The 17,500-nt window shown below is 41.5% G+C and overlaps 1 protein-coding gene across 1 annotated transcript in view; it reads right to left on the bottom strand.

Moving 5' to 3' along the window:
• LOC137642597 (CCR4-NOT transcription complex subunit 6-like) overlaps positions 1-17,500 on the bottom strand; it is a 143,738-nt gene that overhangs the window by 92,059 nt on the left and 34,179 nt on the right. The window contains exon 2 of the mRNA XM_068375294.1: positions 15,900-16,031. Coding sequence (XP_068231395.1) covers positions 15,900-16,023 — 124 coding nt within the window. The 5' untranslated portion in view covers positions 16,024-16,031. The remainder of the gene's footprint in view (positions 1-15,899; positions 16,032-17,500) is intronic.

Consider the following 17,500-nt stretch of genomic DNA (forward strand, 5'->3'; position numbering starts at 1 on the left):
GGAGATCTTGGAGATCTTTATTATTGGACAGATCTAAGCCTCTATGTCTGAACACAGAAGCCAACATGCTCCTGTAGCCCTTAATAGTGGGCGCGGAGAGGGAGCGAACATTTCTCAGATGTAGGAGAAAGTCTGCAATTTGGGCTACAGAGGTACTGGAAGAGGAAATGGATGATGACTTGCACCAGTCTCTAAAGACTTCCCACTTCGACTGGTATACCTTGATGGTAGAAGCTCTCCTAGCTCTCGCAATCGCTCTGGCTGCCTCCTTCGAAAAACCTCGAGCTCTTGAGAGTCTTTTGATAGTCTGAAGGCAGTCAGACGAAGCGCGGGGAGGCTTTGATGAAGATCCCTTACGTGGGGCTGCCGTAAGAGATCCATCCTTAAAGGAAGACTCCTTGGAACGTCTACCAGCCATTGAAGTACCTCTGTGAACCACTCTCTCGCGGGCCAGAGGGGAGCAACCAACGTCAACCTTGTCCCTTCGTGAGAGGCGAACTTCTGCAGTACCTTGTTGATGATCTTGAACGGTGGGAATGCGTACGCGTCCAGGTGAGACCAGTCCAGTAGAAATGCATCTATGTGGGTCGCCTCTGGATCTGGGACTGGAGAGCAATAGGTCGGGAGCCTTTTGGTCAACGAGGTGGCAAAGAGGTCTATGGAGGGTTGACCCCAAGTCACCCAAAGACTCTTGCACACGTCCTTGTGGAGGGTCCATTCTGTGGGGATCACCTGACCTCTCCGACTGAGACAGTCTGCCAAGACGTTCAAGTCCCCCTGGATGAATCTTGTCAACAGGGAGATGCCTCGATTTTTTTACCAGATGAGGAGGTCCCTTGCGATGACGAACAGTGTGTGGGAGTGAGTGCCTCCTTGCTTGGAGATGTACGCCAATGCTGTGGTGTTGTCCGAATTGACTTCTACCACTTTGTTTCGAAGAATGCTCTCGAAACTCATCAAGGCCAAGTAAACCGCTAACAGCTCCTTGCCGTTGATGTGCATGCTCTTCTGATCCGACGTCCAAAGACCCGAACATTCCCGACCGTCCAGAGTCGCTCCCCAACCCAAATCCGACGCGTCTGAGAACAACACGTGGTTTGGGTTCTTGACTGCCAGGGACAGACCCTCTCGCAGACTTATGTTGGTGTCCCACCAGTTCAGGCATGCTTTTACTGGCTCGGAGACCGGGATTGACACAGCTTCCAAAGTCTTGCTCTTGTTCCAGTGTGAGTCTAGATGGAACTGGAGAGGGCGAAGGTGAAGTCTCCCTAGTGAGACAAATTGCTCCAGGGATGACAGAGTCCCTAAGAGGCTCATTAAACTTCTTACTGAGCAACGGTCTTTTTTCAGCATGAGGCGGACTTTGAGCAGGGCTTGCTCTATCCGGGTGGCAGACGGAAAAGCCCGAAAAACTAGACTGCGAATCTCCATCCCCAAATAGAGAATCGTCTGGGATGGATTCAGTTGAGACTTTTCTAAGTTCACCAACAGTCCCAACTCCTTTGCCAGACCCAACGTCCAGTGAAGGTCCTGCAGACAGCGATGACGGGACGATGCTCTGAGAAGCCAGTCGTCCAAGTACAGGGAGGCTCGAATTCCCGATAAATGAAGGAATTTTGCCACATTCCTCATGAGCCTCGTAAACACGAGAGGAGCAGGGCTGAGGCCGAAGCACAGTGCTCGAAACTGGTACACCACATTCCTGTAAACAAACCTCAGATACGGTTGAGAATCTGGGTGAATAGGAATGTGGAAGTACGCATCCTGCAGGTCGAGAGAGACCATCCAGTCTCCCTCTCTGACCGCTGCTAGGACGGACTTCGTGGTCTCCATCGTAAATTTTGTTTTTATAACAAAAACGTTGAGCGCACTGACGTCCAGCACTGGCCTCCAACCTCCCGTATGCTTTGGGACTAGGAAGAGACGGTTGTAAAATCCCGGTGATTGAAGGTCCGAGACTTTCACCACCGCTCCCTTTTCTAGTAACAGAGACACCTGCTGATGTAGAGCTTGTCTTCTTGACTCCTCTCGATACCTGGGAGAGAGGTCTAGAGGAACTGTTACTAGAGGAGGTCTGCGTACAAAAGGTATTTTGTACCCCTCCTTGAGCAACAACACAGACTCTTGGTCTGCACCCCTCTTCTCCCAGGCCTGCCAGAAGCTGTTCAGTCTGGCCCCTACCGCTGTCTGAGGACGTGGGCAGTCAGACTCTGCCCCGGGAGGACTTGGATCCTCTCCTCTTGCCTCTTTTCCCGTCGGCACGAGCGCCTCCCCTGCTGGGGGCTCTGCCACGAAAGGGCGGGATAAATCTAGTCGCTGGGGTATCGATCTTGGGCCTCACGACATAAGACGATGAAGGAGCTCCCTTGCGAGCAGAAGTAGCCATCAGGTCGTGTGTATCCTTCTGCACAAGCGAAGCCGCAATGTCCTTGATCAGCTGTTGAGGAAACAAGGCAGCTGATAAGTGGGCAAAGAGAAGCTCCGACCTTTGACAGGGAGTAACTCCTGCTGAAAGGAATGAGCAAAGAGTTTCCCTCTTCTTCAGGACTCCAGACGTAAAGATGGCGGCGAGCTCATTGGAGCCATCGCGGATGGCTTTGTCCATACAAGACATAATAAGCACGGAAACATCCTGGTCGGCAGACGAGATCTTCCTGCTTAATGCTCCTAGAGACCAATCTAAAAAGTTAAAAACTTCGAAGGCCCTGAAAACCCCTTTAAGGAGATGGTCAAGGTCCGAGGAGGACCAACAAACTTTAGAGCGTCTCATGGCCAGGCGACGGGGAGAGTCTACGAGGCTTGAGAAGTCACCATGGGCAGAGGCAGGGACTTCCAAGCCGAGAACTTCTCCCGTGTCATACCAGACGCTCGCTCTAGAAGCTAGTTTAAAAAGAGGGAAGGCAAAGGCCGTCTTCCCCAAACTCCTCCTGGTAACCAACCAGTCGCCTAGCAAACGTAAAGCCCTCTTAGAAGAGCGACAGAGCACTAGCTTAGTAAAAGAAGGCTTCGCAGCAGCTAAGCCTAGCGCAAACTCTGACGGAGGCGAACGAGGAGCAGAAGTAACAAAATGGTCTGGGAAAAGATCCTTAAAAATCATCATGATTTTCTTAAAGTCCATAGAAGGTTGAGCAGCCTTAGGCTCTTCTACGTCTGATAAAACATCCAAAGGAATATCAGTAGGCGGAGGATCAGCAACATCCTCATCTGAAGGAACCTCGTCCGACAAATGATGAGTCTCAAGAAAGGGAGAGACCTGCCGCGGTGGCAATGCTTGACAAGCAAAGTCCACACGCAAAGGAGCAGCAGTAGTAGTCAAGGAGGCTACGTCATGTCGCTGCTGAAAGGACTGACCAGCAACAACAACAGGAGCTGATGGACGCTCGACGTCAAGTCGAGACTGCCTTGACTGCCTAGACTGAGCAGTCAAAACAACCCTTGACTGCGGTGCTTGACGCTCAACGTCAAAACAAGGCAACTGAGCTGGTTGGCGAACGTCCTGAACGTCAACACGAGACTGCGGCAGCGGCTGAACGTCAACACGAGACTGCGGCAGCGGCTGAAAGTCAACACGGGACTGCATCGAGTGAGGCTCCAAGTCACGTGACTGACGTGACAAACTACCAACATCACGCTTCGTAACGTCAAAAGGACGAGTAAAGGCTCGTTTGGGCGGCTGACGGCCAGAGTCTCGATCAGCGTAACGGCGAGGATCATCGTGAACCTGCTCAACGGTATACTCCTCCATAAGGGAGGCAAGCTTATTCTGCATATCCTGCAGGACAACCCATTTAGGATCAACGGGAGTCGGTACGGGCCGAGACGATGGTAACGTCTGTGACGGCAAAACATTGCCTTTACTGAGACTCTCGGAGCCCGTGTTACGCTTACGTTTAATTGGCGAACAGTCTTCCGACGACTGCAAAGGGTCAGAGCTGTCCCAATGGCTACAGCCAGGACGCTGGACCTGTCCTGAAGGGACTGACTTCCGCTTTAAGGGTCTAGAAACTTTGCTCCAAGGTTTCTTTTGCGAGAAGCCTTCGGATGACGAGGAGAAAACAGCCTCGCTCGTCTTATGGTAGGGGCGATCTTGACGAGACACGCCCGATACCACAGAGGGAACGTCTGTTCGTTGGTTAAAGCCTCTCGTCCCCTTAAGTCCTACGACATTACTTCTCCCTGGTGCAGGGGAGCCTGAAAGAGGTCTCGGACTAGGAGAACGACAAGCACGAACAGACGAACCCTCGGTCGCAACACTAAAAACACTTTGCGCACTAATCACTTTATCCCCACGATTTTCTGATTTGGCACTCTGACACTAACACATTCACATCCGCCATGAGTTGATTACGGTCCGATGCTAAAGACTCAACTCTCTCGCCCAAAGCTTGAATGGCAAGCAACATATCCCGCATGGATGGTTCATGAGTGCTAGTAGAGGGTTCAGGAACAACTATTACAGGGGAAGGATTAGGTTCAGGGGCATGGGAGGAGGAAAAATCCAACGACCTAGAGGAGCTTCTCCTCACCCTATCTCTCTCAAGCTTACGAGAATATTTATCAAACTCTAGCCAGTCGAATTCCGAAAGTACCACGCACTCATCACACCGATCTCCTAATTGGCAGGTTTTACCCCGGCAATTAGAACACACGGTATGTGGGTCGAGAGAGGCCTTGGGAAGACGTTTGTTACAATCCCTAGCATTACATTTACGAAATTTAGGTCCAGGGATAGGAGGAGGGTCAGCCATTTTGAAAAGTCAAAGAAAATCCAAAACCAATCCAAAGTCATCAACAATAAACGCTATCCAAAAAAGGGTTCAAGAGTTTTAATTGAAGAGAAAAACACCTGTCACTGCGAAAGCTCAAAACCAAAAAGAAGTACTTCACCAAGAATGACGAAAACTCCAGGTCAACAGCGAGCGGAATCAACTTGTCGACAAGACCGACAGAGAAGAACTGGAGCTGTTTACATGTATATGCGGTATCTGGCCGATAGTCGGCGCTGGTGGGCACACCCGCAACCTTCATGGCGATCGCTCGCGAGTTTTTGTGTTTCTGTCGAGCCGTCCGAGACGTCAGCTATTATATATTCACCAGCTAAGTTTAATATTTACAAAATTATCGTAAATTCCCTTATTGTTAATCAGCGGCTCTTTGCTATTGTTGATTAAATGTATGAAAAAAGTTTACCCCGCTTTGCTACGAATTTAGGAATTTATATGGATACGGTAAGTAAAAATATTTGTAATAATATATTTACTAAATGCTTTTAATATCAATTGTTATCACTTTAATCATGTGTGTTTAATTCGTTCGTTTGTTTATTATGATCGAAGATGGAGCGTACAGTAAACAAATGGAACGTTTCCGTTTCAGGCGGCGTTTTAAAAGGAAAACGTTTTTTTCATTTATTTCGAAGTTCCAAAAAAAAAATTAAGTAGAACAACATTGGTAATAACAAAATCATCATATGAAACTAACCTATACAAAGATGTGTAAATGCGGTTCGTTTCTTCGTTATGATCAGAGATAAACGTAAACAAAACAATGGTTGTCATTTTTCATTGTGCTTTTTGGCGTGTTTAGGAAACTCGTGATTATAAAATCTCCTTAATTTGATAATTTAGGATTTTCAATGATACAACAAAAGCTACTCTATACAGTGATGGTTTTGCTATTCACCAGTTGTCTAATACAATAGATATGATAAACATTAAAATTTGTCTGTATTTTGGGTCGTGATTATAACGAGAAATATACGGTGTTTACACACATCCTGGTAGTAACTTTAACCTTTTTTTTCAAGTATATTAGAACTTTAAAGTATATTAAATGTTTGATTTATTTACAACAATAATTTGATATCATAAAATAATACAGTATAGTACATAGAAAGTATTGGAAATGGGGTGGCAAACAACGTTTGAATAGGCAAGTTTGCTGGTTGCCATGGCCCAAATGTAATTATTTTCTGTTAGTTTGTGGTTTCGAAATATGCGATTTTCCATTTATAACGGGGTCATTGATTCGACCAAAATTCCTCGCATAATTCGGAACCCCTACTGTATATATGTATATATGTATGTATGTATATTATATATATATATGTATATATATAATAATATATATACATATATATATGTATTATGTATATATATGCATATATATATATATAATGTATATATATATGTATGTATATATATATATATATATGTATATATACATATATATATATATATATATATAGTATATATATATATTTAAAGTATATATATATATATATATATTACAATATATATATATATATTTATATATATGTACAATATATAAATATAATTATATATATATATATATGTACTATATATATACCTATATATATATATATATATTATATAGATATAAATATATATTCATATATATATATAATACTATAATATATATTTAATATATAGATACTTATATATATATATTAAATTATATATAATATATATATATATAAATAATATATATTATATATATATTATATTTATATATATATATATATATTATATATATATATATATTAATATATATATAATACATATATAATATATATACAGTATATATATATATATATTATATACAGTATATAATATATATATATATATACAAAGAATCGTGAGACTATATCGATTGTCATGAATACTACGTAGTGTAAAATTATCTGTACGCTAGTTTTCTTTAATCTCTGAAAATAGGTTATCTAAAGAAAATATACAAAAAGGAAAAGTATTTATTCAAAATAACATATTCCTTTTATCTTATACCAATATTGAAAAAGCAAACAACGATACATGGAATTGTGGGACTACATCGGTTGTCAAAAATACTACGTAGCGTAAATTACACTGTACGCAAGTTCTATTTAATCTTTGAAAATAGATCGAAGATTATATAAAGAAAGTATACTAAAAGGACAAATATTTTCTCAAAATAACATACAGTATTCCTTTTATCTTATACCAATAACGAAAAAGCAAACAATGATACACAGAATTGTGGGACTATATCGGTTGTTTTAATTGAACAGTCGGATTCCCTGTGTCCGTGCCAGTTCTGAGCTGGTCGCTAGAAAAAAATACTACACAGCGTAAATTAAACTGTACGCAAGTTCTGTTTAATCTTTGAAAATAAATCGAAGATTATATAAAGAAAGTATACTAAAAGGACAAATATTTTCTTAGAATAACATTTCCTTTATATCTTAAAAAACTTGAATATTTTGGTTTGTAAGATAGTATTCACTTATCATTCTTTGAAGAAAAAGAAAGAAATTGCAAGTCATACTACGTAGTCTTACATCATATGACTGTGACGTCATAGAGTTAGCGGAGTGTTTCCTTCCGCCATTGTTCTCAAGAATAGGTTTAACAGTAGGTTGAAAAAACTTCTAATCCTACCTTTTAAACTATGAACCTTCGCAATCAAATACCAAAGAAAAACAAAATACAGTAAGCGAATGCCAATAACCAATATAGAAGTACATCACCAAGATAACTGCTAAAATCCAGGTTAATAACGAGTGAAATTCCAACGATATTGCCGATGTGACCGGCAGAGAAAATCTGGGGATTCATGGAATGGTTCTGTGTATCTCGCGTGAGGGCGCTAGTGTACACCTGGCTACTCTATCTGCGATTGCCGCGAGTTTTGAATTTCTGCCGGATGTTAGAGACCTAAAGCTATTTTTATATAAACAGCAGGTAAGTTTAATGTTTAAAATTTTGAAGTAATTTGTACTTTTCGTAATGATACAAACTTTTTTGGTAGTGTAGGTTGGCCAGGGCACCACCTGCCCGTTGAGATACTACCACTAGAGGTATTGGATCCTTTAACTGGCCAGACAGTAATGCATTGGATCCCTCGCTCTGGTTACGGCTTATTTTTTCTTTGCCTACACTTACACAGAATAGTATGGCCTATTCTTTACATATTCTCGTCTTTCCTCATACACCTGACAACAATGAGATACTAAACACTTCTTCACCCAAGGGGTTAATTACTGTACTGCAACTGTTCAATGTACTTTCCTCTTGGTAAGGGTAGAAGAGACTCTTTAGCTATGGTAAGTAGCTCTTCTAGGAGAAGGACAGTCCAAAATTAAACCATTGTTCTCTAGTCTTGGGTAGTGCCATAGCCTCTGTACCATGGTCTTCCACTATCTTGGTTTAGAGTTCTCTTACTTGAGGGTACACTCGGGCACACTATTCTATCTTATTATTTTTTTTTCTTGTTTTTTTGAAATGGTGTGTTGGGCAGGCTTAATAGAAGGGCCATGGATGCCTGGTGGTTTATCAAGAGGTTGTCTTTTCCTTTTCTGATTCTTTTCTTCTCAATACCATCCTTACTGTCCTCCCTTCAGTTGAAGTGGCTATCCTGGAGGGTATTTAGCCTTGCATGGTGTATCGGCTCCTCCATGATGACCAGTTTTTCCGACTTTTTACTATAGTCTATGGATTTCATCAATCACTTTATTTATAATTCTGTACATATTGTTTTTATTATAATTCTTGTTAATCTAGTTAAGTGTGATGTCTCTTTATTATTTCTACGAATTCTTATGCTGTCTGGAGACATTGAGCAAAATCCGGGACCAGTACGTCCTAGATTTCATCAATGTCGTCTTTTGTATTGCGATATTCGTGGTCTTCATGCAAATATTCAAGACCTTACAGTTGCATCCAGACAGTATGATATTCTTTTGTGCTCAGAAACTCTGGTTTCTAATATGAGGCACTCATCTGAGCTCCTTATAACTGGTTTTAAGAAGCCAATAATGTTGAAACGTGATGCCATCCCTAGGGCCAGGGGAATGACTGTGTATATTAGGACTGAGTACCCTGCTTCTCATAAGTCCTGCTATCAATGTGGATGTCATGAGATTCAGGTAATAGAAGTTTGTGGCAGGAATAACAACTATTATTTGTGTTTGATCTACCGGAATCCAGACATGGATGATTCTATCTTCGATTGTCTTCTTACCATTATGGCTAAGATACAAGAATATGATAGAAAGGCTTCTTTTGTCTTTGTTGGTGATTTTAATGCTCACCATAGGGAGTGGTTAAGTTCTATCTCTCCTACAGATCACCATGGCTTAAGAGCTTTAGACTTTGCCTCTGAATCAGGCTGTGAGCAAACCATAAATGAAGCTACCCACAGGTCTAGTAATTGCTTGGACCTCGTATACTCTGACTCCCCTGGCGTTATAACTAGTAAGGTTGGTTCTCCAGTCGGGACATCTGATCATGCCTTGATTTCATTAGTAGTGAAGACTGAGCAGCCAGTCCCTGATATATCATACTCTTGTAAAATTTATATGAAATCCCAAGCAGACTGGACTGGGATTTTGCATGATCTTTTGTGCTTGAATTGGTCACAATTATATAGTAGTGTAGATCCTGTTGTCTCTTTGAATGAGAATATAGTCAACATAATTGATAGGCGTAACCCTTCTCATGTGCTAAAGTATCAAGTGAAGGACAAACCATGGTTCAATGATGATTGAAGACGTGATTATTTGGAGAAGCAGGAGGCCTATCATCTTTGGAAGGGTAACAGATCAGATTTGACCTGGAAAAACTATACTCAGCTTCCAGCTTTTGCTCAAAGAGTTCATGCCTCAACTTAAAGAGAGTACAATTTAACCATAAAAGAAACCCTTTCTGGTACAACTCAGGAACATAAATGGTGGTCTACTCTTAAATCTGCACTCTTTGGTGTATATGTGACAGTTCCTCCTTTACTTAAACCAGATGGGTTAGTCACTCACAGTCCAAAGGAAAAGGCAACCCTTTTGGCTGATGTTTTTGACAGTAAACAGAGTAATGAAAAACTTGAACTTCCTCATTCCTGTTTTCCTGAGGCTAAACTAACTAGTCTATAGTCTATTTTTTATAGCGGTGCATATTTGCACTTGACTTACACGGGTGCCCTTTTAGCTCGGAAAGGTTCCTGATACCTGATTGATCGGAAGTATTTTTGTCCGAGCACCTTCATTGTTCTCGAATGATTACCAAGTAATGTGAATCGAAACTTATTTATTAACCTATATTTCCCTCAGACATTTTGTGTTAGAAGAATATATCTAAATAAATTTGAACTCATGTACCTTCGAAATCAGGTTAACAGAACTCGAGTTAATGGGGAGTTGACTGTACACTCATACAGGTAAAGTATATGTCTCTTGATTGTGTTTCTCGGCATCAATGACCTTACATGTCAGGATACCAGAAAACCCCAAATCAATAAATCAATATTCATTGTGATTACTTGTTTTATAAAGTGCAGCTTGAATTGATACAAGAGTACAATCAGCAGGTAAACGCTTTCAATCAGATAGGATATCATCCTACCATTGGGTTATTTTCTACCCCTATCAATTGAAGATTTCATGTCGGGATCATAAACTCCTCTATGCCCTTTCTTGATCTAACACTGTTGTTACCCAAGCCAGTGGCACCACACCAGACAAATAACTTGCGCTTGAGCATGAAGCTCTTGATCTAGAGCGGTGCGCCCTAGATCGAGGGTGTCTCCTAGAAGACTTCTGCCTAGACTGCGAAAACCTACGGTGTTTATGGTGTGAGCGCATAGCGCTATCATGCGAACATCCATGGGACGAACGTTTAGATAGTGAATGATCCCTTGAACTTTGTAAACGGGGTTCATGTTAGCGTAAAAATCATAAAGGTGATCCTGTTACAGGACAGGATGTCGTCACACGTCCAGGTGAAGGGCGAGCAAGTGGAGCGTTAGTCAAAGGAGGATTACTGCGCTCACTAGAGCTGTTCTGTCTAACCTCGTCAGCTTGCTGGGGTAGTGCTCGCGAGTTGGAACCCTCTCTGTTGGAAGAAACAAGGTTTATATTAGGGTTAGGCGACGGTGTTGTACTAGGTTGGCAAGCAGGGACATTATCAGCAGGAGGCCATTGTAATGGCGAACAAGAACGATCATATCCGCACGTGGAAGGGCCAGGAGAGGGTGAAAGGTGGACTTCACAGATGTCCAGGCCAGAAAATGTTGTTGCCACGATTGTTCTCTCCTCGCGCCACGCTGAAGGAGTTGCAGAAGAGTGTCCTTTGAAGGGGGAGCAGAAACCATCAAGGACAGCCAGGCCTCCAGCACATCTGCAAGGGAAAATGTCCCCCCAGCAGCTGGAGGTGAAGATACTTCACTTGGGGAAGCATCAACACCCCTGTACCCCTAAGATGCCAAGGGGTAATTCAGCCTGTGTTCCTAATCGAGCGACTCCCAGAAGCTTTGGGAAGTGATCAAGGGGTGCGGGAAGAAGCCCATCCTCTTTTCCCAGCGGAGGCAGACTCTACGGGAGATAGGCCATGGGGCATAAGCTGTAGGGGGCTTAGTTTTTGAGTTCGTGGCCACTTTCTTGGGGCAAGTTGATTCCACTTGATTTGGAACCATGAGGGTTAGGACAATCAGAATATGCAAAGTTCCCGCAAAAATAGTTGCTCCTTAATTAGTTATAGGCCATTATGTAACCAATTAGTCATCAGAAGTGAAAATGACCAAAAACAAAAAGATGATTTATATTCAGTAGAAAACATTTTATTTACAGTTTTTAAGAATGAGTACAGTGTTGCACATATGTATCATAACATGTGATTAACATTATGCAATAGAAATGTAAACAACAGCACCCTGGTGGTGGTATTATGAACTACACTGTTAACTTGACTTCCAGTTTATCATAAATGTCCATTATCCTTTGCTTTAAGTGTGCAACCAAAATCAAATTAAACTTTTTACAGACTTTAAGAGATCACAACTATTAAATGACACCAAAAATAGAACCAACAACAATAAAAGGACTCTGAAAATAGAACCAGAGTCAAATTTACCCTCATAAACCTAGCAAAATTAACAAGAATCCTTCGGAGATGAAGTAGTGTTTTTCCCACCATAGCAAATAATCATGAATTAGAAATTAAGTAGGGCCTATTGCTGCAAATTTTTCTCACGAGATGGAACTGTACTGCAAAGCAGCGCTCCACCATTCACTGGTATTCATCATCAGACACATCAGAGTCAGAGAAGTCAGAGTCAGAGTCAGAGACGTCAGGGTCAGATACACTTTCTGTCTCCGGGATCCTATTAGTGCAGTTCTCAACCTGACACCTGCATAAGTCAGTACAATGGAGATTCATTTTGCTGCATGAGCAAGCACCCTTGCACCCACCTTTCTGGCACTTGCAGTTCACTGTTTTTAGTACACTAGGGGGAGCCGGGTCATCAGCCATCCATTCAAAGACAAGGGTGTCACCAGTAATCTTCCAGCCACGAACATTGGGAGATGGTGCATGCATGATTGGCTGAAGGGACCCACGGTGAATTGCTGCATGATAGTTTGCCCTTTTTACATGATGCAGCAGACAATCTTGGTTTGGAGGCAGCATCCGAGAGTCTGATTTGCATGTCATCCGGAACATGTTGTATCTTGCAACATTTACTTCCGAGCATTCTTTCTGACCATACAGTGCGGACAAATTTCTCAAACATGGGCAAGATGGAAGCTGATGCTTCCCATTCTGTTCCCAACTATGCAAACATATTGACATATTCAACAGTTTTGTTGAATATGCCAAGGGGTTTCACCTTTCCCTTCCCTTTGAATGCACTAACCGAGTCGCACCCAGTAAAAACATGCATACCAAGAAAAGCTCGACATTTTTCTGCCAAAGTTTCTCAGCCAGTTTGGAAATGCAGATAATTCGTTGCTTGTCCCCAGCACCAGTTTGAAATAGCAAATCAGCAGGGATTTCCTGAGCTAGTGCTAGGGATATCATAAAAACATCGGTATCTGGACTACTTATTATAACTGTTGAGATGTTTCTAGCAGCATGACTTGCATGCAACAGTAATCTCGTGTCAGCCTCTTCATGGTCACAGAAGAGGTCAGACACTTCAATGATCATAATTTTACCATCAACTGCAGCTATAGAGTGGCCCTTTTCTCCATGTGAGACAACCAATGCAATAGGGCCAAAAACCTGGGGCTTACACTTCACCCATGTTTCATAAAGAAACTCCTTGAGGTTTTCTTTATTCGACCCCTCAGCCAAGAACTTCTTAAACTGTTTGGGGTCTTTTGGTCAGGCCTTGTGATTTTCACCAATTGAGCCCCACTGGCTGCTCTGCGACCTCGCTCACAGTTTTTTATACTGTGTGTTGGATAGTGATCACACACAAAGTCAACCCTTTGGCAGCCATACTGGTTACCTAACCTGATAAGGTCAACCAAAAGCTTGTCTGCAAACATCCCAAATGTAGCTGGAATGTTTTGTGCCTGCTGAATAAATGCCATTCCATCAGTCACCAAAGCAGACCCTGGAGGTATGTCCTCTATATTCACACACTCAGCCCGACCCTCCAACTTCTTCATCAACTTTGCTTTATCTGTTTTAGTAATGGTACCATTGCCAGTTGCCAAAGCCAAAGGTACAGGTGTCAATGAGTAAGCCAAGAGTTTCTTTAAATCTACTTCCCTACTCCTGCCAATAATCAGGAGGCGATTAAACATGTCATTAGTGGCTTTGAGTAGCACTGTTTCAGACTCGACTTTAACCTTTGATGTTTTTGCAACTGTGGCAAAGGTCTTCAATTTCTTTGATTTGATTGGCTCAAATAGTTTCTCAGGCTCTGATTTCAATCTGGACTCTTCAAATTCTTTGATATAATCAGCCCCTTTCCCATAAGCAATTTCAAGGTCGGACCTCACATTAGATGGAGCTACAGTGCCGGAGCAAATGTTAATTAGGTCCTCCCCTGAATACTCAAATGGATTAACCATTGAGTTTATGGTTGACATTATACTCCTAACTGCTGTCTTATCATGTTTTATTCGAGTTTCATCCAGGTCTTTCCGTTCCCTATCTGTTTCTCCCTTCCCAGCCATATTTTCACATTCCTTAGCAATTGCTGCCCGGTGATGGTGACTTAATAGCCACCTGTTCACGGCACCCTTATCTAGGGTCCGGCCTTTCATACCCCCCTTAATTTTCGAATCCATATTCACGGTCTGCTTAATTGCCATATCACAGGCAACTGCAGAAAATCCATATCTGTCCTGCCTCTGGACAACAAAGTTTCCCTCCTTAAATTGTTGGTCAATTTCAGGGTGCGTATCAACAAGGCTTGCCATCTCTGAAATATATGCAGGTAAATATCGGGCATAATTCACTCTGTCATAAGCAAGATACCATGGAAGGATTTTTTTCAGTGTAGCTAGGTGCAGCTCCAAATTACCCTCCCTGGTGGCTCTCAGAAGACAAAGGAGATTTTGTACCATGTCAAGGTATGATGACCAGTAATCAAAGGTTGGTTTCTCTGACCTTTCTTTTTCAACAAAGGCATCATACGAGTCAATTACACCCTTGAATTCATCCTGGTTCATGATATCATACAGTTGGGCTGTAGGCCCAGAATTCAACAACTCTTCTGACACCTTTGAGACAGTTAACAGTTCATCTGGACTGCATGACCCTTTTACAAATGATACACTGCTCAGGAAGCACATAGGGGTTTCTTCGACTAGCTTGACTGGTGGATGGCAGAGTTGGCTGCTGATGATCTGCAGAGCATGTTTGCGATGATGACCCACTAATTAGGCTTAGCCGGGCACTTTTTCGAGGTGGTGTTCCAAGAAGATCATCTGGATTAGTGCCTTTACGTTTAGAACAGCAGACAATGGCCCTTTCGATCCTTTGTTTGTCTGTAAACCTTCGGTAACATTCTGCATGGTACCCAAGGTGGTCTAAATCTAAAGTTTTTTCAAAAGTTTCAGACAGTTTCTCTGCTACCTCACGTTGAATACCATCTAAATGTTTCCACTTTCTATTACGCTCCTTGATTTTTGACAGACATTGATCAGAAATGGGTAAAACATCACTTTCTTCCCCCAACACACAGTGAATACAGCAAGTCATGGGGGCTGCCATGTTGGAAATCTAAGCAATTTCATTGGTTAATTTGCTATTAGCAATCTACTGTAAAAAATAGGAACTACAGAACTATAGTATGGCCACCTATTAGCCACCAACTTAACTACAAATAATTTGTATGATTAAAATGGCTAATTAAAACTTTAGGAGCAACTATATTTGTGGGAACTTGTTGCATAATGCCTGAGAATGACTTTCTCTATGATAAAAAAATGTAATAAAGTTGCCCCATGAAAGTGGCCACGAAGTGACAAGATACAGCTTATGCCCCATGGCCTAAGACAGATCTCTCTTAGCTTTCTTCTTTCTGCGCCGCCCGAACTTCTCCTACTAGACTGCAGATTACTCCCGACTCTCGTCGCAGGGTGAAGACTACTCGCATCGATGCTCCCGGCAGGCAGGACACAGCAGATGGGGGTCTGTGTCAACGGAGGACATGAAGGTGTCGCAAGGGCAACCTTTGTGACCAGGACAGGTATACATGGGAGCATCAGAAGAAGGAGCACACTCACATCTGAAAAGAGAATGGAAGCATGTAAAGTAAATGTCCTATGTCTAATGGCGAGCCTTGGGAAAAGGCGGAGTGGACACGTCTGATCTCAACCAGCCAAAAGAGAAAAGTGAGGCAGCTTTATGAGCTGTGAGTAGAGATAGGTGGTTTGGGTACCACCCAGCACCCCCCCCCCCCCCACTAAAGATCCACAACAGTGGGAAGGTAGGGTCGCCACCTCGCATTTTATTTCAGTCATTGGCTGCCTTTCAGCTTTGCCGAAAGAGATATCCTATGTAAACAACAATAAAGAGCAAAAGGGTTTATATCGTGTGTTGGAACAACTCTTATTTTAAAGGAAGAAAAGTTTCTATAAGAGCAGAAACTAAAATTTATATTGAGTACTTTACCTGTTATCTCAAGTTCTGGCCAGTAAGACTTCTTGCCTGAGCCAAATTCTTCTTGCCCCATGATGGTGTGTGATCGCACCCGATGCGGTTTAGGTTCCTTGCCTTCCTTGGGAGTTCTTGACATTTTTCAGGCTGAAGGATGAAAAATTCAGAGGTAAAATATGATACTTATGTACTGCATTCAACAGTATTTGATCAAAAAGCTTTAATTTATTACAGGCCTAAAGCAAGTTTCCATAACTTTTAATTTAGGTGCTTAACCAAAGTGCCTATCCTATTATACATTAAACAAGAGCTTGAATGACAAAATAAAGTGCAATTACTGGCCTAAAGCAAGTTTCCATAACTAGTTAACCAATGTCCCTGTCCTATTATATTTTAAACAAGAGCTTGAATGACAAAATAAAGTGAAATAACTAGCCTAAAGTAAGTTTCTATAACTTTTTATTTAGTTACTTATCTATGATACATTAAACAAGAGCTTGAATGAAAAAATAAAGCAGGAACAAGGGATTTCCCAAATTTGATCTAGTCAAACTGGTTGTTCACATATCTCCCCATGTGTACAAGCTCCCATCATTCCTTAGTAATTAACTTCAATTTGTTTTGGAGTCACTAGTTTGGGGAGATGGCAAGCAGAATGAATACAGCAATATGAAGTATTGATAATATTAATTTAATAGACTATTTGATTTACAGAATTTCATTGAATCTTCCCCAATATTCATTTGCTAAATACATCATTAGGTGGATGGAAAGAGTGGTAAACCACAATGGAAAGTTTAAATCCACCTCAGGCGTTACATAGGTTAGAAATTCCTTGAATATTCCTCTCCTGTAATTCCACCCTATGTTGTCTTTATTTAACATAACTTGGGGACGACGACAGCCTCAATACTTCTTATTACTAGTGTACACGACTCATAAAAAATGACAGCTAAATACAATACTTAGATATGCACACACAAGCAACCCCCTCTCACCAGGGTATGACTACTCCCTCTCTTCCCACTCAGTGTGACCGTTTATATACAGTATATATACGGTATATATACAGTAAATATATGTATGTATATATATATATATATATATATATATATATATATATATATATATATATATATATATATAGTGAACCCTCGTTTATCGCAGTAGATAGGTTCCAAACCCGGCCGCGATAGCTGAAAATCCGCGAAGTAGGGACACCATATTTACGTATTTATTTAACATGTATATTCAGACTTTTAAAACCTTCCCTTTACGTAGTACTGTTAACAAACTACCCTTTAATGTACAGAACACTTAATGCATGTACTACAGTACCCTAAACTAAAACAGGCACAAATATTAAAGGCGATTTTATATCATGCGTTTCCTAAACACGCCAAAAAGCACGATAAAAAATGACAACCAATGTTTTGCTTACGTTTATCTCTGATCATCATGAAGAAACAGACTTATCTATGATACATTAAACAAGAGCTTGAATGAAAAAATAAAGCAGGAACAAGGGATTTCCCAAATTTGATCTAGTCAAACTGGTTGTTCACATATCTCCCCATGTGTACAAGCTCCCATCATTCCTTAGTAATTAACTTCAA

The sequence above is a fragment of the Palaemon carinicauda genome, chromosome 6, assembly GCF_036898095.1.
Source record: "Palaemon carinicauda isolate YSFRI2023 chromosome 6, ASM3689809v2, whole genome shotgun sequence".
In the NCBI taxonomy this organism is placed as follows: Eukaryota; Metazoa; Arthropoda; class Malacostraca; order Decapoda; family Palaemonidae; genus Palaemon; species Palaemon carinicauda.